Source organism: Dipteris shenzhenensis, chromosome 13 (assembly GCF_047967505.1).
Source record: "Dipteris shenzhenensis isolate YYH24624 ecotype China chromosome 13, Dip_SZ_1.0, whole genome shotgun sequence".
In the NCBI taxonomy this organism is placed as follows: Eukaryota; Viridiplantae; Streptophyta; class Polypodiopsida; order Gleicheniales; family Dipteridaceae; genus Dipteris; species Dipteris shenzhenensis.
Genome location: NC_141608.1, coordinates 7,495,355 through 7,519,922, shown reverse-complemented (window position 1 = coordinate 7,519,922; position 24,568 = coordinate 7,495,355). Strand labels below are relative to the sequence as shown.

Genomic DNA, 24,568 nt, shown 5'->3' with positions numbered 1-24,568 from the left:
TCCATATGATTAGTTTTGCCACAATGGGTGCAAGGTTTTCTTACCTTAGAACTTCCTTTCTTTGCTAAAAATGCAGTGTCAGTTACCTTTCGTTGTTGAGTTCTTTCTTCCTCTTGGAGAGCATTGATGATACCTTCAAGAGAAGGATTATTGTGATACTTGAAGGTAGTGACAAGAGTAGCATAGGTGTCAAGTAAGCTTTTGAGAAGCACAGCAATAGCAATATCTTCGGAGATGGGAGACTTTACTGATGCAAGCTGAACCATAAGACTGCGAGAGAATTGACATGAGAGGCTATAGTAGCTCCTTCCTGCATATGTAGATCAAAGAATGAGATCATAAGTGCAATCTTAGAGTTTTTAGATCGGGGTCCAAAAAGGGTATCCAAAGTGATCCATGCTTGAGGAGCAGATTGTATGTCGGAGATGTGATGAATGTAATCATCTCCAAGACCGAGCAAGATGATAGCATAGGCTTTGTCGTTCTTGGCAGTGACAACTTGCTCAATGTCGGGATCTTCGGGAGCAGCACGGTGAACAATGTCCCAAAGACCTTCTTTCATAAGATGGCACTTGATTTTGATTTGCCAAGTATGAAAGTTGGACCCATTGAATTTGTCGATAGACATGAGAGAATGAGAGGAAGATGCCATGTGGGAAGGTCTTATCTCTTGCTAAGATGCAAGGGCAGTGTCTATTCCCTTACAATATTGCAGAAATAAATGAAAGGAGAGATCCAAGAAGCCGGTTCTCTCACCACTTTGTCAAGGCCATAGCATGTGACAGCCCATCGAAGCAGGAGGAACCAGCAAAAAAGGGACTGCTCAGCAAACTGAAAGAGGCAAAGCACAGTACCTTAATCCCAGGCAGAGGCAGAGGTGCAAAAAAGGGGCGCAGTCCAGGAGGTCGAACAGTTGGCGCAGATCTCCGTGAAGATGGCGCAGATCACGAACAGCAGCTGGAGAGGTGCGGCCACTGTTGAGTTTGGCTCCCATGTTTCTTGAGAACTTCATTAAGCAATTGAGAGAGGGAAAACATGAGCAAAAGAAACCATACTTTTTATGTAAACCAAATTATCAAGCCATCATTGGCAGAACCACTAGTGTTGCAAGTAGAACCGGATGATGTGGACTATAAAGTCCTGGCAATTAAAGTGTATTGTAATGGTCAAGAAATACAAGGAACATTGTTCAATGGGGGCTCATGTGTGAATATCCTCTCGCATAGTATATATGAGAAGATGGGTTTAACGGAGTTGGATAGCACCTTTTTAGGTCAAAATGGATGATTGAAGACGAGTTCAACCAAGAGGTATTGTTTGGAATCAACAAATTGTAATCCAAGGCATGCCATTTAAACTAAATTTTGTGGTCCTCTAGATGGAAAAGGATGATTCCTCCTATCCAATGTTGTTGGCAAGGCCATGGTTTGAAATAGCCAAGGTGAAACAAGATTGGGGTGCCTCTAAGATCACTGTCCGAAGCGGGAAAAATAAACTCCACCTAGACATGGTCCTGAAGGTGGAAAACGAAATCAAGCCATTGATTGTGTGGTTCGTCAATTTGCTATCGGAAATGGGTGATGATGGGGAGCAAGAATTTTTGAATGCAAATCCATCCATTGTGCCACTCTTTGAAGTTGATGTAGGCCATATAGTGCAGCGACATGCACAAACGTGCAAGTACGGATTCCGTACAGTCGTACGGACTGTACGGACAGTCTTCGTTCATTGATGCAGGTGCAGGAGCGACAGCAGGAGCAAGAGCAGATCTGGCAGAGAGCGGAACTGCACAGCAGATCTGGCAGCGCAATGGCGTGCAGATCTGGCATGCAGATCTGGCAGAGAGAAGCGGTGGCGTGATGTGGTGGCGTAGATCTGGCAGAGAGATGGCGGGGCAGAAAGAGGTGGGTAGATCTGCAGCGGCAACCTGAACAGGAATGGCAGCAGCGTGGAGAAGACGGGCAGAAGATGGAGATGGCGACCAGCTGAGCGGGGCAGAACTCTGAGAAGAGGCGGCTATGGCTACAGCATACTGAGGGGAGAGAAGAGGCGGCTATGGCTCTGATACCATGTTGGAATATGGAAGCAAGAACTAGAAACTAGAAAACTAGAAGTAAAATAAGAACAAGATTGAAAGACAGACAAAGAGTTACCTTGTAGATAAGTGTAGACAAGACACAAGCTAGACAGATAGATTGCAATGATGTGACCCATGAATATATGGGCCAAAGTACAAGACATAAAGCAAGAGTGCTTATGGGATAATTGTAGAGGTGCCACATGGCACACACTCAAGACACAAGACTAGACTAGACTAATGTAGACTAGGGAAATAGTACACTTAGTGTGCACTTATCTCCAACAACTTATGCATCGCTTTTAAGGCGTTGCACGAGTGCGAAGGCCCTGTCTGGAGGTGGACGTGTGCATGAACACATAAGCAGTTGTGAATATGAGGATAACATATTTTTGAGTAACCTTCTCGTTCAAATGTACAGTAAATGTGGGAGCCTGGAGTCTGCTTGTGCTGTGTTTGACAAAATAGTCTTTCGAAATTTGTACTCTTGGACTATCATGATCTCCGCATGTGTCCAAAATGGGCATGGCAAGGAGGCTCTAGAACTTTTTCGTCTAATACAGGCTGAAGACTTCGAGCGAGACAAGATCACCTTCATTTGCGTGTTGGATGCATCTGCGAGTATGGCAGCCCTAGAAGAGGGTCAAGAAATCCATGCTACTATCGTTGGGTATGTAGGGGAACTGGACGTTGTTGTGGGGAATGCCCTTGTCAATATGTATGGCAAGTGTGTGAGCCGGGATGATTCAATGGCCGTGTTTGCAGAGATGCCACAGCGGAATGTGGTCTCATGGAGTGCCATGATTGTAGCATGTGCCTAGAACGAGCACGGCAAGGAAGCCCTTCAACTGTTTGGTCAAATGGAGGCTGAAGGCATTAAACCTAATAGGATCACCTTCATGAGCGTTTTGGATGCGTGTGCCAGTGTGGCAACCCTAGAAAAGGGTCTAGAAATCCATGCGGCTGCTGTTGTCAATGGCTCGTCAATATGTATGGCAAGTGTGGGAGCCTGGATGATTCCAGGGCTGTTTTTGCAGAGATGTTGCCACGGGATGTGGTCTTCTGGAATGCCATGATTGCAGCATGTGTCCAGAGTGAGCATGGTAGGGAGGCCCTACAATTGTTTGGCGAAATGCAGACTGATGGTGTGAAGCCAAATAAGATCACCTTCTTTTGCATTTTGGATGGGTGTGCGAGTGTGGCAACCTTAGAAGAGCGTCAAGGGATACATGCAACTGTTGTTGGTAATGGTTGGGAATCAGACGTTGTTGTGGGGACATCCCTTGTTGATATGTATGGCAAGTGTGGGAGCCTGGATGATTCCAGAGCTGTATTTGCAGCGATGCCATTACGGAATGTGGTCTCCTGGACTGCTATGATTGCAGCATGTTCGCAGAATGGGCATGGCGAGGATGCCATACAACTATTTTATCAAATGCAGTTTGATACGTTCAAGCCAAACAAAATCACCTTGATCTGCACTCTGGATGCATGTGCCAACGTGCCAGCCCTAGTAAAGGGTCGAGAGATCCATGCTACCATTGTTGACTACGGATGGCAGTTGGACACCGCTGTGGGCAATGCCCTTGTCAATATGTACGGCAAGTGTGGGAGCCTGGAAAGGTCGAGGGCTGTGTTTGCAAAGATGCCACTGTGGAATGTTACCACCTAGAATGCTATAATTGCAGCATGTGCTCAGAATGGGCATGGCAAGGAGGCCCTACTGCTATTTAGTCATATGCAGACTGAAGGCTTTGACCCAGACAAGATCACCTTCATTAATTGTTTGGATGTGTGCGCCAGTCTAGTAGCCCTAGAAGATGGGCAAAATCTCAACGCTTCTATTATTGGACGTGAATGGGAGTCAGATGTTGTTGGGACAGCCCTTGTTAATATGTATGGCAAGTGCATGAGTCTGGATGATGCAAGGTCTGTTTTTACAGAGATGCTACAGCGGGATGTGGTCTCTTGGAACGCTATGATTGCAGTGTGTGCCCAAAAGGGTTGTGGAGACGAGGCAATAGAAATCTTTGGTCAAATGCAGGCTGCAGACATTCAACCGAATAAGATCACCTTCATCTGCATTTTTGATGCATGTGCAAGCGTGGCAGCCTTAGAAGAGGGTCGAGAGATCCATGTTACAATTGTTGGCAATGGATGGGAGACAGATGTTGCTGTGGGGACAGCCCTAATCAATATGTATGGCAAGTGCAGGAGCCTGGATAATGCAAAGGCTGTGTTTGCAGAGATGTCACTACGGAATGCATTCTCTTGGAATGCCATGATCTCAGCACATGCCCAAAATGGGCGTGGCAAGGAGGCCCTAGAACTGTTTGGCCAAATGCAGGCTGAAGGCTTTACACCAGACAAGATCACCTTCATCTGCATTCTAACTGCATGTAGTCACACAGGTCTGGTCGTTGATGGGAGGCAATGCTTTGCCTCAATGAGCTCTTTCCGTGGAGCATTATTTGTGCATAATTGAGGCGCCGAGGACTATCGGAAGAGTCAGAGGACCTGATCAGCAGCATGCCGTTTGAGAATGTTTCTTCAGCATGGTTAAGCTTGCTTTCATCATGCAGGATTCATAATGACGTGGAGCGAGCTGTGCATGCTGCAAATGCTGTTTTTGAGTTAGATCCAATGAATGCTGAAGCATATGTATTGCTATCAAAGACATCCGCGCTAACACAGGTGGATCACTTGATCTAGTGATAAGTTATATTTAGGCCTGGTCGGATAATGTGGTGCAATTATACACACGTTATATCCTTCATAAGAGGGTATACAAATGCTAAGTTGTAGAGTTGAGTAGTTGCATGAAAGAGGCAAGATATGCATGACATATGGAGTGTCTCATGAGATAAAATCTTTGTTTCCTGCAGTTAGCCACTTCCCTTACTGCACCAATAGCCTCCTGAATGGTACCTCGAAGCACACTGGATTGCTAACACAACTCACTCAATTAATGGATAGAATTAGCCCTCAATGGGCTCCCTTTCATAGGCCCCAAAGGAGCCCTAAAATACCTGACTGGATCAGCCCTAACAGTCGATACCTAGGTCTGTAAAACCCGATCCGGTCAGCAGCCATTTACAACGCCACTTGGCCACATGGCAGCATGCCGCTGGCCCAGGCTTGTCTTGCCCTATTCCGGGTTCTTTCCAAGCCTCTGCTTGGCCCAACCTCCACGCTTGATAGCTGCAGATCTGCTCTTGGTCTCCTGTCTTTGTGTTTGGACCTGCTCCAGCCTTGTTGCCTCTTGTACAGCTCCGTACAATCTTCTGCAGCCCTCTCTAGACAACTGTAATCTGTGCAGTCTGCCTGTGTTCCAGACACCTCTGTTCCAATACATTTCCAGGCCCGCACAACTGTGCCAGATGCTCTGTACATCCTCTGATGGCCCCGCCTCTGATCCATATTAAATCTGTTCTCCAGAAGCTCCACAAGCAGCCAGGTACATTGTCTAGGTGTTGTGCACAAGGCAACCCATGTGCTGCTCATGTGGCAGCCCTATCTTTTCTGTTAGACTTGCCAATGTGACATCTAATCTAACTTGGTACACCTCCCCCATGCACTCCTTATTTGGGGGCTCAGAGATGGGGAGGTGACCACCTAAAATCCAACATCCCCTCTCATCGACACATCTCGGCCCAATCCCTACTTCTCGATGTAGATGCTCCATCAGCTTCCATAGACAAGCAGTTTGGAGTGATTCAAAGTCATCGTTGTTCCTTGGTCTTTCAACCAGTAGCTCCTGCTCCTCCAGGTTCAGTCCTACACAAGAGAACCATCTTGGTACAGAGGTATAATGTTGGCAATGCAACAGGTCCATGGCACCACAAACTTCAATCATGAGCTCGCGAGTGATCTTGGGTAATCCGGATGCAAGCATCATCAGCTTTCCCTCACAATAAGTGGACACCTTGAAGTCTTCCAACCACCACGCTCCCAAGGTTTCTTTCAACACGTCCTTCCCTTGACAATGTCCACATCCATATGACCATCTCAAGGAATGAGACCCGAGTGGTTGACCCACACAGATCTCTAAACTCAAGCGGCTCTCTAGAATACCTAGACCATGAGCTTTCAAGCAAATACTCTTTTGGCTTCAGCACACTCCATCCCATAGATGTCCTCGTCTCCATCACTAAGGCTTTAACAAGTTCATCATCTCAAGTGCTGCTCGAGCTTCCTTTTGTAAAAGCAAACTAGCTCCTCGACAGTTACTAGTGCCAACCGGTGTCTTGCAATCATAGCCGTAAAACAAAATTATTGTAGCTTTTGGGAAGCATGTCAAGCAAGACCCTAGCCATCTTTGACGAATCTGTCGCCTAACCAACCATTGAAAGTTGATCCCTCACCCCCTTCATCTTGATGTTGTGCTCTTGAATCATGTCTCCCTCATCAATGTGCATGCGATACTGCTAGCTTTGTCTCGAGGTCAAGAATCCTTGCATCGTTGCTCACCTCGTACATGTCCTTAAGGATTTCAATGCACCAAATGATGTATCTGCAAGCTGAATATGCTTTCCATCGCCTTGTGTTGTTCGAACACCACGTTTTTTAGTTCGTTCACAATGGAGTTGGTCACCGTTTTTTGAAGTTTCGATCCATGGATTGTCTTGACATTGCAAGCTCCAGCGTTCTGCCATGGTGTTCACCGTCTGCCACTAGTCTTTCCTCATGCTCTTCTACAGAACCACGCCAATTTCTTGATGGGTTTATAGATCTACCCGACCAAGTCCTTCTGCAGGTGCCACATCTACTAAACGAAGCACAATCAATCAACTTAGTCCAAGGATTGCTCAGTGTCCGTTAGTAGCGGATGATATTTTACAGCCTTTACCTTCTCTAGTTGCTTTTGTTTTGAGTACGAGCTTCAGTGGAGGAAGCCCTCTCTCCAAAAGGGGCCATTGTGGGTATCAACGTAGGTTGTGATTGTGGTTGCTCCTGCGTCTTGATGAACGATCTTGTGGAACAAACATATGAAAAGTTCTGCGACTACAAACGATGCCGCTTTTGATATAAGAGTATTGTGCTACGTTGCCTTCTCATCCAACTTCTGCACTATTTTTACGACAGGCAGCCTAGGGAGATGTTTGGGTTTTCTTTCCCCTCCTTGAGCCATGTGTCATCCATGTAAGCCGTTGATTTGGTTTCTTAGTTTTGGCTTGATCTTTTCTTTTTTCTTTTTTGCTTTTCAAAGATTTCGACGCTAAGCTTTTCATAGACTATAAATTTAGATGCATGACCAGAGAGCGCAGAAGAGATTTGTAACTTTGGGGTTACTGGTGTAGAGGTTTATTTGCAACCAAGAAGCTTCAAGCGTACAATTTTCAGTTGCTTCCTTGAGAATTATGGTACGCTTTTTTGGCTCTTTTGTTTTGTTGAGAATCCTATCATGTTTTCCATAGAGGTAGAGTGTTTTATGTGTAAATAATTAATGGCGTTTCTTTTCGTACACCATATAGACGAGCAGCAGTAGAAGTTCCAGAGTAGTTCTTTTATTGGCTTCACTTGTAGATGTAGTAACAGTTCATAGGGTCATTTTCTTGGCTTCAGCTGTAATGAGATGCACACGATTCTAGAAGTTGCGTGACGATTCGGAGTATTCGAAAGGCAGCGTGAAGATTCAGAGTATTCAAGAGGCAGTGTGATGATTAGTACGATTGTTCATATTTGTATGTCCGTTGTAAATATTTGGCTCGAGCTTCCTGTCCTTAGAGTTAGAATCACTATCACTTTCTTGGGTGAAGAGATCCGGTGATAGATTGTTCATGAGCCAATCTTGTCCGCAGCTTTTGGCCAGCTCACCTTCCTCCGCTAGCACCAGTCCTCCATCGGTTTCAGTCTGCACAATGGGAGAGCTCCAATCTATGCATTGAGTGTTCTTGATCTCTTCAACCTGATGTAGCTTCGAGTAGTCAAGCAGCTCCTGTGCGCCAAGTTGCTCCTAAAGGTACTTGCTCTTGAAAACCTTGTAGAGACAGCTTGACGATTCAGAGTATTCGATTGGCATTAGCTTGACGTCCTTGTAGCTTGTCCTTGTTGCTTCGATGGCCATGCTATTGACGCTTGCAATTTGATCTGCTACGCATGGGCGATTGCCAACAACCTCGAAGTTTTTTGTACTACAAAATTGATCCATTAGATTTTGGAAAAACTTGTGATCTAGGACTGGGCCTTCTAGCTTCTTGTGGAGATGGAAAGGCTCGCAGAGAAGATGACCAAGGTCGGATCTGTCGTCAATGAATAGATGTCGATCCCTGAGCAGTGTGTAGATGAACGTGGAGGCAATGGAGACAAGCCTGTTGCTGAGTCCACTATAGGCAATCCAAACGACATATCGATAAGAAGGTGAAGCGTCCTCGCTTGCTTTTTAGCCACCTTCTTCAACAGAAGATTTGGTTGAAGCTTGCAGTTTCGAGACCGCATTTATTGTGCAGGATCTCGTAGCTTTTGAGCTTGGCCAACAGATATGACGATGGAGACTCATATGTAGATCTCTGCCAGAAGCAATGGATGAGACCCTTGCTCTTGCATTAGACATGATTGACCTCCTTTGATGGGAGTTCGCCCACCAACTGATTGTTGTCATCATCTTGCTTACTCGCATCTTCATGCACTGCAAAACAAGATCGATCTGATGCGAAACACAAGTTTTGACGTAAAGGCATTGAAAGACAAATGTTGCTGCTTTAAAGCGAGATTTTACAGATAATTGTTTCGGGGGACATTTAGAGAAAGAATGCAGAGCTATGCAATGTGCAAGAGAATGGTTCCAAAATCAGGAGAGATTTAAATTGCTACATGCTATATGCAAAATACTATGTCCAAAATACAAAATCATACATTCCTAAATGCAAAGTACCATGTGCAAAATGCAAAGTGCTATGTTCTATATCCCAAACTCAAATTGTTCATGCTATATGCGAAATACTAAGTGCAAAATGCAAAACGATATGAACCCAAGGAAGGACATGTTCCTTGGTCTTATAATTTTTGGAGAGAAAATGTGCCGACTCTCCTCCTACATGAATGTGTGGTTAAGATTATTAATTTATGTGTTTGATAAAAGGTGCTATGTGCTAAATGCAAAAATGCTAGTTGCTCAATGCTATGTGCTAAATGCAAAATACTATGTACAAAATACAAAATCATACATTTCTAAAAACAAAGTACCATGTGCAAAATGCAAAGTGCTATGTTCTATATCCCAAACTCAAATTGCTACATACTATATGCAAAATACTATGTGCAAAACACAAAATGATATGAACCCAAGGAAGGGCGTGTTCCTTGGTCTTATAATTTTTGGAGAGGAAATGTGCCGATTCTCCCCCTCCACAAATGTGTGGTTAAGTTTATTTGTTTATGTGTTGGATACAAAGTGCTATGTGCTAAATGCAAAAATGCTAGTTGATCAATGCTAAGTGCTAATTCTAAATGCAAAATGCTATGTACGAAATTCAGAGTGCTATATCTCAAATTCAAATTGCTACCAAATATATACAAAGTGATAAATGAAACGGCTATATCCCAAATTCAAATAGCTACAAAATATATGCAAAAAAATATATGTTAAACACAAACTCCTATGTGAAAAAAGAAAGAGCTATTTACCATGTTCTATATTCGAAATGCTATATGCTACATTCAAATTCCTATATGCTATATTCAAATTGGTATCAACATAAACTAGAGACGTTATAAATTTTGAGTGAAAAATATAAAGTGTTAACAACCTTGATATTTTGTTTGTAGATTATTGGAATTGGTGAATTTCAAGTCATTTTTAACACTCTCATCTACAACGGGAAAATAAAGTAGGTGCTTTTACTTTAATATATACTTTATAAATATATACTTTAATATATACTTTATAAATATGAAAAGGTCACTTATTGAAAGGAGAGAACTTGTTTTTTACATTAGCATAGAAAACAAGAAAAGACAATTACAACCGAGTTTCTCTTCATGGCTATTCATCGATAAATTTCTAAAAGAATGGAACCAAATTACTTCTCAATATATTTCAAAGATGCAACAAAAATTCTAAATTTGTATGATTAGACTTATTCTAGTCTTACAAAGGTATATTTCAAAGATGCAATATTGTGTATTTTATGGTAGAATAGAATTTAACACAGGTTCTTTTACAAAGTTAAAATTAGTAATATCACTACTAGAATCAAGTATAACATCATATGACTTATCCAATACGTTCATAAGTTTGCATGTAGAAAATGGCCTAGGACATCATGAATGTTTTTATCGAAGGTATAGAAATATAGTATTATAATATACTGGCGAAATTTTTCATAAATTATTTTTAAAAGTTTCAAAGAATTCGCGAATTATATCTTTTGTTAGAATTTTTGTTTCAAAACTTGGCTAAATATTCTAGAGCATTTAAAAAACTTTCAATTTTCACAAATATACTAAAAACTAGTTATATTGAAAACTCTATCTTTTCCATTTTACATAATTTCAAAATACATGAAATAGCTAGCATTTAGGATGCTATAGAGTATGCAAAACATAATTTATCATAGCCCAACATACATGAAATTGGTATCAACTTATTAAAAAAAGAAGGGTCACATTACATCATGCATACCAAACAATAATGCATATGCATATTCACAACATAAACTTTTAAAAAATAAATAAGCATATATTTCTTCAGGTTGTCAGCGAGATCTAAGGAACTTGGTCCTAGGTCGTGGTGCCTCTTAGCCCCCTGCCTTGTGACCGTAGGAACCAGACACCACTTCCTGAACCAAGCCTTTCTTTCATGTTTGAAATCATAATACTACACTACATAAAGTATGCACAACCAATTTCAACTTACTCTATACAAAGCACCAATAAATACATTAAAAAAGAAAGAGCACATCACAGACAATGATGCATACGCATATTCACAACAAAAACTTTAAAAAATAAATAAGCATATATTTCTTCAGGTTGTTCGCTAGATCTAAGGAACTTAGTCCTAGGTCGTGGTGCCTCTTAGCCCCCTGCCTTGTGAGCGTAAGAACTAGACACCACTTCCTGAACCAAGCCCTTCTTTCATGTTTGAAATTATAATACTACACTACATAAAGCATGCCAAACCAATTTCAACTTACTCTATACAAAGCACCAATAACTACATTAAAAAAGAAAGAGTACATCACAGACAATGATGCATACGCATATTCACAACAAACTTTTAAAAAATAAATAAGCATACATTTCTTTAGCTTGTCAACTAGATCTAAGAAACTTGGTCCTAAGTCGTGGTGCCTCTTAGCCCCCTACATTGTGAGCATAGGAACCAGACACCACTTCTTGAACCAAGCCCTTCTTTCATGTTTGAAATCATAATACTACACTACATAAAGCATCCCAAACTAATTTCAACTTACATTATACAAAGGACCAATAAATATATTAAAAAAGAAAGAGAACATGACAGACAATGATGCATATGCATATTCACAACAAAAACTTTTAAAAAATAAATAAGCATACATTTCTTCAGCTTGTCAACTAGATCTAAGAGACTTGGTCCTAGGTCGTGGTGCCTCTTAGCTCCCTGCCTTGTGAGCACAAGAACCAAACACCACTTCCTGAACTATTGTCAACCATCAGGAGCCTTCTGTGTGGAAGCCGATCGTCTGGCATGTCATGCAGAGAAATCCTTAAACATAAAGGTGCATGATCAAAATGCACAAATGCATAATCAACTGACAAGGTAGTAGTAAAAGTATCAGAGTGCTAAGGATCAACTCTGTACCACCTATCCAGTCTAGCTTTATATGTAGATTGAGCATTGTGCTGGAAAGTAAACCCTGGCAATAATGGAGAAGATGCTGTCCAAAGATCAGCAAAATTGAAATCAAACAACAATTTTGACCAGCTCTACCTCTCAGAGGCCAACATATGTGTATGGCTAGAAGTATTATCCCCTGGTTGAGGAGCATTGTTGAAGTCACCATAAAGAAAAGCATATTGCCTCCATGGATACCTCTGCACACGCGCGCGCACACACACACTTCAAGTATATAACACACTCTTTTGACGAATATATTCCATTCAAAACAATAATGTAGTGAAGTACAATCAATACATCAGAGGTGGGAGAGGGAGAGCTATCTCCATCCCAATCCCCCCACAAAACCCCAAAAATACAGTTACATCAGAGGTGGAGATGTAAATCTCAATCCATAACCTCACAAAGCCTACTCATAAGGCAATAGACTAAGAACAATCCCAATCCTACAAGTCAAAGAAGAGCTCCAGAAAGGGGCTACTCCTGACTACTACATTGCCACCGCAACAACAGGTCACACATAAAGCCCTTAAAAACCTCATGAAGACCTGCATTCTAAGGGGTCTTCTTTCCGCCCACTTGATGTGCCAAAAACAATTCGAAGGAAGATGGCCTGCTTTCCTCTAGCAGTAAAACATGCATGCCAGAAACTGAAAACCATGCTAAAAAAGAACCATAAAAAAACTTGGCGAGAGAAAAAAAGGGTCGAGATCCATTCCTCTAACCATCTTGAACTGTATGCAGTAGAAAAGGGCACCTCCAACCAATCAAGCGAAGTGGAACTTAGATCTGGCTCACCAATTCGATGTTGCCCCAAACTGGCTCTCTCCCGAAGAATCCTTCTCTAAGCCAATGATTGACAGGAGTAGCAGTGAGCTCTCCATTATCAGCGGCCCAGGACTAAATGGCCAGAAAGAGATCCGCCCCCCGCCCCCCCCCACTAGAGTTTGAGCAAGGTGGTAAGGAAGAGGGAAGAGGGGGGAAAGTCAAGCAAGTCTATGCTGAGCGAGTAGGGCCGGACAAAGGAGAGAAAGGGAAGGGGGTTGGGTGCACTGAGCAAGAAGCTCATCACTGGCCCAGCTTGAGCACGATGTGGCTCCACAAGCAGGGTGTGGTTAGGGTGCAGAAGCTTGTTCGACCTTTTTTCCACTCTTGTAGCATGCTTGATTTTTGTTTATTTGCTCATGTTTGTTGCTTGTTTTTACTCCACTCAAGCTTTCTTGCCTTGTGAATTTCCTGTTCTATGCTTGTGAAGATTTGCTCGAGACCTTTGTCTATAGTCATTACCTTGCACATAGAAAACCTTCAGAGTAAAAATAAGAAAATGCCCTCTATTTCGTTGTGCAAGAGTCTAGGGATATCCATGACCAAGCTATATGAAGCTGATGCGGTTCTTATCAGATCATCCAATTCAAGTGGCTCACATTGCTGCAAAGGCCGTAAATCCAAGCTGTGCTAACCCACTGAAGCAAACCAGGAAAGAGCTTTGATTCAATGTTTCCAAGCCAGGAGAAGTGAGTTTCAGGAATGAAAAGAGTGCCTACCATGCAAGATACCATCGGCACTGGAGTAGTATCACCAATTGTCTGGAAGGCTGCATTGAACAATATGGGGGGATGCCCTAAATACTCCCAACAAAGTAGGAATGATTGCTTGTGATCAGTCTACTAGAGAACATAAGCATCTGTATGAGAGTGCTCTCAACGAAAGCAAGAACGGAAGAGGGAGAGAGAGAAACAGAGAGCCACACAAGTTTTGGTGGGTGCAGAACACCCTAATCTTCTTTTTCATTCATTTATATATGTGTTTGAGTATTGTACATAACCGAGGTAAAGGCATAGTGACCTTTAACCCCCACAACCTCCCATTTAAAGGACAATGTGCCTTTAAGGGAGAGCAACTAGTGAGCATACTATCTAATGCGCATCAATATATGACATTACTCAAACTGCCGCGACTAGGTAGACTCTTCGTCAGCATATCTACAGGGTTATCATCTGTATGAACCTTGACAAGCTCTATGCGCTTGTCCTCAAGTACCTCCCTGATGAAATGGTACCTGACCTCAATGTGTTTGGTCTTTGCATGAAAGACCGGATTCCGTGCTAGCTGAATAGCACTCATGGAATCACTATGCAATGTCAGTACACCTGTATGAATCCCTAAATCTCCCACTAGCCAATCAAGCCATATAGCCTCCTTGCAACCCTATGTGGCTGCAACATACTCAGCCTCTGTGGTAGACAAAGCAACACACTTCTGTGTGCGAGACATCCACAACACTACACCACCTGCAAAGGTGAACACATATCCAAAAATGGATCTCCTACTATCCACATGCCCTGCATAGTCTAAATCTGTGTACCCAAGTACACGCATGTCTCCTTTACCAAAGCAGATGCACATCTCCTTGGTACCCTTCATGTACCTCATGATGCACTTAACTGCCTCCCAATGCCTCTTTCCTGGATTAGCCATATACCGGCTAACAACTCCCACTGCAAATGCAATGTCTGGTCTAGTAGCTATCATAGCATACATAAGACTCCCAACTGCTGATGCATAAGGAACCTTGGCCATCATGGCCCTTTCCTCATCTGATTTGGGACTATCTGTATGACTCAGTTTCACTTATGGAGGCAATGGAGTACTCACTACCTTCCCCCCTTCATATTGAAACGCTACAATACTTTTGTAACATACTCTTTTTGTGAAAGCCAAAGGAGTTTCCTACTCCGATCACGCATGATGCGCATACTAACAATATGACCTGCAAGTCCCAAATCCTTCATATCAAAGGCCTCATGCAACTTGGCCTTTAATGCATCTAGCTCATAAGTATTCTTGCTAGCCAATAGCATATCATCCACATATAGTGCCAAGATTATCAGGCTATTATCCTTAGCCTTTTAGTGTAGAGGCAGTGATCAATTTCACTCCTTCTAAAACCCTGGGACCGAATGAAAGCATCAAACTTGTGATACCATTCTCTAGGTGCTTGGTTAAGACCATAGAGACTCTTCTTCAGCTTGTAAACTAAATGCTCTTTGCCCTTTTCTTCAAAGCCTTCCAGCTGCACCATGTAAATTTCCTCATGCAAATCCCCATGCAAGAAAGCTGTCTTGACATCCATCTGCATAAGCTCCACATCCTCTGCTGCCACTAGTCCAAGCATGCATCTAAGTGTGGTCATCTTCACAACCAGAGAGAATATCTCATCAAAGTCCACACCCTTCTCTTGCTTGAACCCTTTAGCGACCAAACGGGCCTTGTACCTAGGCACATCATCACCTATGACCATTTTGTAGACCCATTTACATGGCAACGCTTTCTTTCCACGTGGCAAAGAAACCAAGTCCTTAGCCTTATTCTTCATAAGTGAACTCATCTCTGATTGCATAGCATACTCCCACTTGCGTTGATCCTCGTGCATCATAGCCTCTCTATAGCAAGAAGGCTCCTCGCAATCAGTAAGCATCAGATAGTCTACTCCTGGAACAAACCTATCAGGCAGTCTAAACACTCTAGATGATTTTCTCAAGAGCATTTCAGCTTGCTGTCCCACCTGCATATCAGCCACATTTGGCTCATCATTTCCACCAATAGATGATCCATCATCTACCCTTGATTGTATACCTGTGGGAGTACTTGGTGGTACCATTTCTCGCACATTTGGTGCATGGATAGCTTGCTGTCTATCAACATATGCAAGTGGATTCACATCCTGGAAAGTGATTCTCCTCATTTCCACATCCCTCATGGGTGCCTTATGCATCTTCTTCTCATTGAAGACTACATCATGGCTGCGTATGATCTTCTTTGCTTTTGGATCCCAGAGACGATAGCCCATCTCTCCACTTTCACCATAACCCAGAAAGATGCATTTCCTAGACTTAGGATCTAGCTTCTTTCGAAGCTCTTTTGGCACATGTGCATATGCCTCACACCCAAATATACGCAAATGAGAGTAAGAGGGCTTCTTACCACTCCATGCCTCTTCAGGAATACCACCATCCAAACTATTACTAGGTGATCTATTGATCACATGTACTGCAGTCTTCATTGCCTCAGCCCAAAAACCACCAGAAAGACTTGCATTGGAAAGCATGCATTGCAACCTTTTTTGAATGGTACGGTTCATCTTTTATACAACTCGATTTTGCTCTCTCGAGTATGAGGGGATGTGAGCTCCCTCTTAATCCCATGTGTATCACAGAAATGCTGAAAGTCATGAGAGAGATACTCTCCACCATTGTCAGTCTGTAGGCATTTAAGCGTTCTACCTGACTGATTCTCAACAAGGCCAGCCATTTCTGAAATACTTGGAACACATCACTCTTCCGAGCTATAGCATAAGCCCATACTTTCCTAGTTGCATCATCAATGAATGTCACATAGTATTCAGCCCCGCCTAATGACCATGTAGGCATGGGACCACATACGTCTGAATGCACCAAATCAAGCTTTTCAAACTCTTTCTTTCCCCTTATTTTTTGGGCTGATTTAGTCTGCTTCCCATAGAGACAGTGCTCACAAAATTCAAAATCAGAGAAACTCAAATGCGGTACATAACCCAAACGGCATAAGAATTTCATCCCATTTTGGCTCATATGGCCCAACCGGCAATGCCATAAAGAAGTGCTTGGCTGCTCGGTTATTGCAACAACATGATCAAATACCCATGATACATGTAAGGGATACAAAGTCCCACACTTGGCACCCCTAGCCAAAAGCATAGAGCCCTTCTGAATTTTCCAACTCTAAAAGCCAAAAGTGGTGTGAAAACCAGCATCATCTAGCTGACCCACTGAAATAAGACTCTTGGCCAACTTAGGCACATGTCTCACATGTTTCAAAATAAATGCAGACCCATTTGCAAAAGAAAACTTTATGTCACCTACTCCCACTATGTCACATGCATAGTCATTTCCAAGATGCACACAACCTGTCTTTCCACTGTCATAAGTGGAGAACCATTCCCTATGGGGAGTAACATGGAATGAAGCACCAGAATCCAAAATCCAATCTTGGGAATATGCATCATCTGAAGTGGTAAGAACTCTGCAGATAAACTAGACATGAAGAGAACGTCATTGTCACTATCATGTGTGACTGCATTGATCTCCTCGATCTTCACTTTTCCTTTGTCCTCCCTTGGACTCTCTTCCTTCTGATTTGCACCCCAATTTGCATTCTTTTTCTTATCCTTTTGCTCTCTTTTCAGCTTGTAGCAATCCTTTTTCATATGGCCCTTCTTGCCACAGTGGTAAGACTCAATGTTGCGTGCCCTGGATTTGCTACGAGACTTCCCTCTTTCTTGGGACTTCCCCCTCAACTGTGATCTGCCTCTTTGCACATTTAAGGCTGCATCCTGCTTGTTGCCATCCATAGACTTCTGTCTAATCTCCTCGGCCAACAAGCTACCCACAACATCATCAAATTTCAGTACTCCACCAAGTGCAAAGTTACTGACAGCTGTACGGAAGGTATCCCATGAGGATGGCAATGAACATAAGAGAAATATTGCCTTAGTCTCCGCATCAAAATTCATCTTTTGAGCTTGAAGCTGGCTGAAAATTCATCTTTTGAGCCTGAAGCTGGCTGAAAATAATATTGAATTCATTCAAGTCAGAAGCAATGGAGACCCCTTCCTTCATCTGCAGCTCAAACAACCTCTTCATGAGGTAAACTTTATTAGAGGCAGTTTCCTTCTCATAAGTGGCACACAGTTTCTTCCACAAATCTTCCATAGTCTACTGTGAAATAAATTGACTGTGCAAGATGAAGTCTAATAGTAGATTTTGCTAATGCATCCAACTCATTCCAATCATCCTCAGACATATTTGCAGGCTTAGCTTCAATCCCTGCCAAGGGTTTAATCTGCTTCTTTTGAATAAGCACATCCCTTATCTGTTCTTTCCACAAAGAAAAGTTTGTCCCATCAAACTTTTTAATGCTGAAAAACTCCTTTTCAGACATGGAAGAGGATGCCATGATGCAAATGAAGCAAAAATCCCAAATGCTAGTGCCTACAAGAGAGAATCACACCAAATACCAGGTGCACCCAAATGTGTATGCCACAATAGAGTGAAATATCACCAAAACTCATGTCTTAAAGCATCTGACTCATGTGCATATACTATGCATCCATATGAGCAAATCTGGCCCAAAAGAAAATGCCAACTGCAATGGCAATCCAAAATGCCAATAAGTGCCAAATGACTCAAGCATAAACACCGTCCACTAGCATATGCATTAATAATATCTCATCCAAGAGAGCATAGCACTATCAGTGCATCACCTGCAATGTGTTAAAGCTGTCCCTCAGCATAAAATAGCATCCATGTGCAAAGCGTCCATAAAAATAGCATCCCACAAGGAAATTTGGGCCTATCAGCGCATCCAATAAGGACTGCAATGCATCCAAATGGCCTATAAATCATCCACTACAACCCAATGCACACCATGAATGAGTGCACATGGCTCAAACTGCAACCAGAGTGATCTGCATAAGGTATGCTCAAGAAGTCATGGTCCCACAGAAAAGACCGCTACTGAAAATAGAACCTGAGATGCCTCAAAACATGGGCGCCATTGCATAATCAGACTTAGCAAGAAAATCTGCAAATATCTCTCTTCTGTCGGAACTCCAAAATCCCAACCGATGAGTGAGAAATGGGAGTCAACACTTATCCACTACCATGTGGCATAAATCTAAGGTTTCAAAACCTTAGAATGAAAAATGCGTAATAGAGAGACGAAATCGAATACACAGAGATCTATAACTCTGAAAATCCTCCATCGAATCGCGTAAGAACTGACAGGTAGGGGTTTTTGGGCGTCCGGAACGCAATGGGATAGACGGTTTTGGAAACCGTGGTCTCAATCACTGGGTCCAACACGAACTGAAAAATAGTTTTTAGAAACAGAGCTATTTGTAACTCCACCGGAGTGCGAATGATGAGCAACATAGAAGTTTTAGGACCTCTTGAGTCCATCGGAACTGACAGATCTGCAAATGGTTGCTCCAAACTTGAGTTCCAACACCTGGGCAGAAAAACGCAGAAACTGACACAGTGAGTCAGAAATCCAATGAAATGATCCCAGATTCAAGAATGAAGGTGTTTCCAAGCTCTTGAAGTGAAGTGGACACCAAAAGCAAGCAATAGTTGCCTCTACAAGTCAATACGGAGTCTCTGTCATCGAACAGAATAGGGAAAAGCTCAAAAAACGACTTTTTCTTTGAAAACACTTAATAGGCTCTCAAAACCACTTCGCAAAACCAAAGTGACTTTTCCAAAGGTTCCTCCAAGGTCTCTGCACATCGGATGCAAGTAAAGTCACCCACAAAGCTTCTCATAGAGCTTCTCCTTCCTCCCACAGAGCTGCTGAGCTTCCAGCATTCACGCACACTCAGCTAGATCACTTGGGCTCTGATACCAGTTGAGAGTGCTCTCAACAAAAGCAAGAACGGAAGAGGGAGAGAGAGAAACAGAGAGCCACACAAGTTTTGGTGGCTGCAGAACACCCTAATCTTCTTTTTCATTCGTTTATATATGTGTTTGAGTATTGTACATAACCGGGTTAAAGGCATAGTGACCTTTAACCCCCACATTGTAGTCTGTTTATGTGTCTACCTGAGCTAGCTCCACGTGTCAACTCCATAAAAGTTCACCAATTGGCTAGTGTATCAAAGGGTAAAAATGACGTGTTTACGTCCACAAAGAATAGCCAAAAGCATTGACCATGGCAAGGGGAAATCCTTTGTTGAATGAGGGAAGCTGGGATCAAGGACCTATGAATAGCACTGTAAGCATGTATTGACGCACTGCTTAGAGTGCTGTAGGACCCCCCAGCAAAGGGATGGCTTTTAGATACACTAGTGAGACCGAGAGCCATGTAGATACTAGAGTTTGAGAAAGGGGAGGTGGCAAAACTTGTGTGAACTCTGCGAGCAAGACATGCAGAAACATCAGCAGCAGCATCATCATCAGCTACTAGCTCTCGAGCAGCAGCAGCAGCAGCAGCAAGAGCAACAGCACCGCTCGCATCCCAAGACTCCACATTTGGGGAGAGAAATTGCTGAGCTGCTCTACACCAGCAGCACTAGCAGCAGCAGTCGCATCCCTGATCACAAGAGCAGTAGCAACCGCACTCCCTAGCACAAGCCCATCTCGAATCCCTACCACGACAAGCTCTTGCTTTCTCAGCAACCCCGCCCTTCCCCTCTCGAATCGCAGGACCCCAACCAACAAACTACCTGGCAAAGCAAGCACCACCACCACAAAAGCCAGCTCCATAGCAACCGCAAAGCGACCAACACAGCCGCACTCGCAAGCTATAAGAAAAGCTCTCCCAAATCACACTCTAGCAGCTCTCCCGTTGCAAGGAAAAGCACGTTTCCCAAGAGCTTCTCAAATCTAGCGAGGTCTCTACGTTAATCAAATAGGGATTCCTGGAGCGAATCGCCGAACGCCTAGGGCCTTAACCTCAGGCATCGTCGCCTCTCGCCCAGTAGAGATTCTCCCCTACTCAATCCTGCATGGCCTGATGTTTTGTCGCCTTCTTATGCTCCTCTCGGTAGGCTTAGTGCTTTTGGATCCAATGTGCGCTCCCACCCAAGCGTTACTGCGTCGTCTCCTCCACCTGATAAGCCAAAATCTGGCACGCTTCAGGATATGCTCGCCAATGAGCCAGAGTTGCAACCAATCTCTTCCCTTCCAAGCGGTGTTACTTCAAATAAGTATATCACATCTATGGAAAGACGTTGATTTCGTAAAGGGAATTGGAACTTGGAAGAGACCTAAACTACAAGAGATTAGAACCATAGATCTAATGAGCAATCAAAGGTGGTGATTGTATCTTGATCTATTTGATCAAAGGTTCTCATGCAAGCCACATGGACCAAAATTTTTAAATTTATATCAATAATAAATGAAAATACCAATATAACCTTTAGTTTTAAAGTCGTGCCTTGATTAAATTTTTATAACTAATACATTATTAATCTAGCCTTGATTTTCAAGATATATCTTGGAAAGGGGGTTTCCATTTTTCGAGCAAAAACCCCCGAGCGACGAGCGGACAAAAGGTAGGAGGGGTCAAAATAGATAGGCTCAAGTCATTTTTAGGGAGCAAAAAAATCCAAATTATTTCAAGGAATATGTAAGTAAATATCAAATACTAATAAATAGATATAGATATAAATATACCTTTATATAATATACATATATAATGTCCAAGTGGTGACTTATTTTATCACTTTCAAAAATCCTTTCTTTTCCTTTCACCATTGGTTGGATCATGAAATTTTATCCTCTTTATAGTTCCTCAGGATGACCTAAGAAAATAATATAATACTTTTTTAATAGACCCTCTAAGTGTATTTTTCCAGAGGAATATGGTTTGAAGAGCTTGCCCCCCAACCCTATTCCGCCAGCAGAATACCCTTGGAGAGCCTACGCAGAGGGGGTCATAACTTTTGCTCCTTATCTCAAATTAAGGAGCTGTAAAAAGGAAAAATGTTCAAAATTTCAAGATCTATGCAATGGTAGGCTTAAAATTATACTTTTAATAGTTATAAAAGATAAAAAGTAAAAATTTTAAATTTCGGGGAAAGTCTCTACGGAGATAATATGACATCTATTATCAAATGCATACTGACGATTGCTGAAGTGACGTCCCACCATTCAAACTCTCTTAATGTCTCTCTCCCCCTATTCTGCCAGCAGAATAGGGGAGATAGAAGCTTGAAAGAAAAGCTCGAGGAGTTGATGCCGAAGAGCTGGGAGTTGCAACTGGAGAACTTGCAAACAAGGTGGTCGACGGAGCAGAGGGGAAGGTAGTAGCCTTTGAAAAAAGAGTTCCTGTGGCAGCAGGAGGAAAGAGTAATTGGGGACGACACAAATGTCTGTGCTCTGCTGAATTGTGGATACGACCAAGCAATGAGGTAGAAACGTTGCGTGAAACTTGTAAGAGCATATGAGCACTGAAGCTATGAGATAATAGAGGCCATGGGAAAAGAAGGGGAGAGATTGAACATGGAAAAGGAAACAGCCCAAAAAGTAGGCATTGACTGTGTAATGGGCAGGAATAAGCAAGTCTTGGACATAAGTAGCCATGGCATCACACAGGAAAGTTTGGCGATGAAACTTACCTATGTTAGTCGAGCAAGTAGAGCAAGGAAGATAGAGGGTCATCAAGGAGGAGCCAAGCACTAAGAGGGGACCAAAATAAACCGTGAGAAGAGACTAGCGAATGCAAAAGGAAGTACGAGAAGTAACAGATGTATATGAGAGTTACAACTTCTCCCTAATTCATATTATGGTAGGAAGGAGTTCAATAGATACCACATTTCCTTAAAAGTACTTAGGTTTAGAGAATTGGGAATATTTTGAAAATTCGTTCCTTGCCTTCCCATATTTGATAATGTATTAGAGATTAATTTATGATCGATTATAATAGCCTCAAGTATGAGGTTTCCAATATCTTTTTCCTACTCATCCAAGGAATATGGTATACATTGTTATATGAGAGCTTCAAATATGGGATTGCTAAAGATTAGGGAAACTCTTTTAAATTGATTTAATTACCATAATCCTCAAAAGAGAGTATGGTAGGGAGGTATTTATAGGAGTTTCTAAAGTGTTCACTATTTGTTCATATATAGATGATGTTCTCTAAAATGAGGGTTATAATGAAAAATAAGTAAGTATATGGTTCCATAAATGAGAAATTAAGAAAGAATTGTATATTCCTTTGAGAAATATACAAGCATGGTTGGTGTCAAAAATTATTGCTCGGACTTTTCTGCTCGTAGGTTTTTGCTCGGAAAGTGTGCACATCCATCTTGGAAACACCCTTAAAGTCAAGATTGCCATAAAATTGTATCCTTTTAAATAACCTTCTCATCACTTAAGTCGGTTTTTTCCCATTTTTGCAGGTTCAAAATACACTAAAGGAAGGTTTTTTTCTAACATTGCCTCGAGCACCTCACCTGCTCCTTCAAAACATCAACAAAGGACCTCGAAATTAGTAGGAGGACAACTTGCCATAGTAGGAGAGAAGTAGATTCGCCATAGCCAGCGAGAGAGGCGATCGTAGGAGAGAATCCAACGAGACCTAAATCACCTCTTATACCCTTTCCCACCTGCCCTTTACATTGGCATTTGAATTTCCTTCGCCCACACAAATATCAAAATACCCTAGCTCTATGGATTAAAAAGGAGAGCCATGAACATGGGTGAAAAATGGGAAATTCATATTGTTCGCATGGAAAAATTAAGCTAAGTCCCTCCAAACGATTGAATTATTATCCTACGTTTAACTCCCAAAATTAATCTGCCTCCCTAATTAATCTCCCTCCCCCTCACCGTTCCTCTCTACTTTGCCATTCTATCATCTTCTCTCCTCTAGATACTTGAGTAAAAGCGCATGGACTGAGCTTTTATGACAAATGTGATACATGAGAGTTTTTATGACAAGATAACCTTAAATGTAAAATTGGTGATAGACATGACATGAAATCAATCCAATTAACTACTAACTCATACCATAAACCCACTTAGATGCTCCTTTATATGCTAGGATCTAAAGGCAACTTTGTGGGTGTAAGATGGTGAGGGCATCAAGCCCTATATCTAGCCTAGCAAGAGGCGACTAGAGAGCAGCAACATTAGAGCCAACCTACCAAGCTAGGATCAGGGAAGGCCGGAGGGGCCAGGCCTTGCAAGAGTATGGAGGGCATTTGCCCTTGTTTTGAAGACCCACAAAGTTGGTGGGTATAGAATGGAAGCCAACCTAAAATGTAGTTCAGAGGACCTAAAAGTTAACTAGCTGCATGATAATTGTGGAATGGGGTCTCATCTAGTGGGACCAATCAAATGGAATCAAGTATTGTAAGGGATAAGGTTGCCATGTACATAAGAGACATGTGGAGTTGGTTGGCCCCTAAACTCAAGTGCCTGCACATGGCCATTTGGCATACATTAAATAGAGGCATGTTTTAAGACAAAGTAAATACCCTTTGCGCATTGTACATCAATATTGTGACTCAAACCTACTACAAACCTAGGAACAGAAATGACATGCATTGTTGGCCAGTATTGTAGGAGATTACTTAATATCCTTTGCCCATTGTGCATCAATGTTGTCAATGTAGCCTACTACAAAAGCTATTGAACAAAAACGATGTTCATTGGCGCATTAGCAAAGGCTTCCTCGCCCATCAACAAAAATGATGTGCATTGGTGCATTAGCAATGACTGATGATCCAAAGGGTTCAAAAGGGTGGCATTTCCATGAAGATTGCAGATATAGAGATCAAGAGAGAAAGGCTAATAAAAAGCTAGAGCACACATCTTGATAGGACAAAATGATGCCCACGCGGGGCTGGATGGCTAATGTGGGTATGGGATTGGGTTGGGAACGTGGGTGGGCTAATATAGACATGGTAGAAGAGGGGGTTTCTTGATTCTTCCTTCCTTCCACTGTCACCCTTTGCTCATTCATCAATGTGCATCCCTAAAGCGAGCTGGGAGAGAGGGGATTACAACATGTTATGTATCCCCACAGACATTGGATTATATTTGGACAATCTCTAGGGACATATCTTACCTTCCTTAGCACTCCACGAGGACATCTAGAGGTGCAAGTAGCTAGGAGAGGTC

The 24,568-nt window shown here is 42.4% G+C and overlaps 2 protein-coding genes and 1 pseudogene across 2 annotated transcripts; all 3 read left to right on the top strand.

The window, feature by feature from the left end:
- The first annotated feature begins 2,490 nt into the window (after positions 1–2,490).
- LOC147894977 (pentatricopeptide repeat-containing protein At4g18520, chloroplastic pseudogene) lies at positions 2,491–2,898 on the top strand (annotated as a pseudogene).
- A 167-nt stretch (positions 2,899–3,065) lies between these two features.
- LOC147894976 (putative pentatricopeptide repeat-containing protein At3g13770, mitochondrial) lies at positions 3,066–3,749 on the top strand. The gene has a single exon (XM_087384279.1). It carries the CDS (start codon positions 3,066–3,068, stop codon positions 3,747–3,749), a length of 684 nt encoding a protein of 227 aa, XP_087240405.1.
- Positions 3,750–3,815: 66 nt separating this feature from the next.
- Positions 3,816–4,789, top strand: LOC147894975 (pentatricopeptide repeat-containing protein At1g03540-like). The gene is made up of 2 exons (XM_087384278.1): positions 3,816–4,507; positions 4,660–4,789. Exons 1-2 carry the CDS (start codon positions 3,816–3,818, stop codon positions 4,787–4,789), a joined length of 822 nt encoding a protein of 273 aa, XP_087240404.1.
- The last annotated feature ends 19,779 nt before the right edge of the window (positions 4,790–24,568 follow it).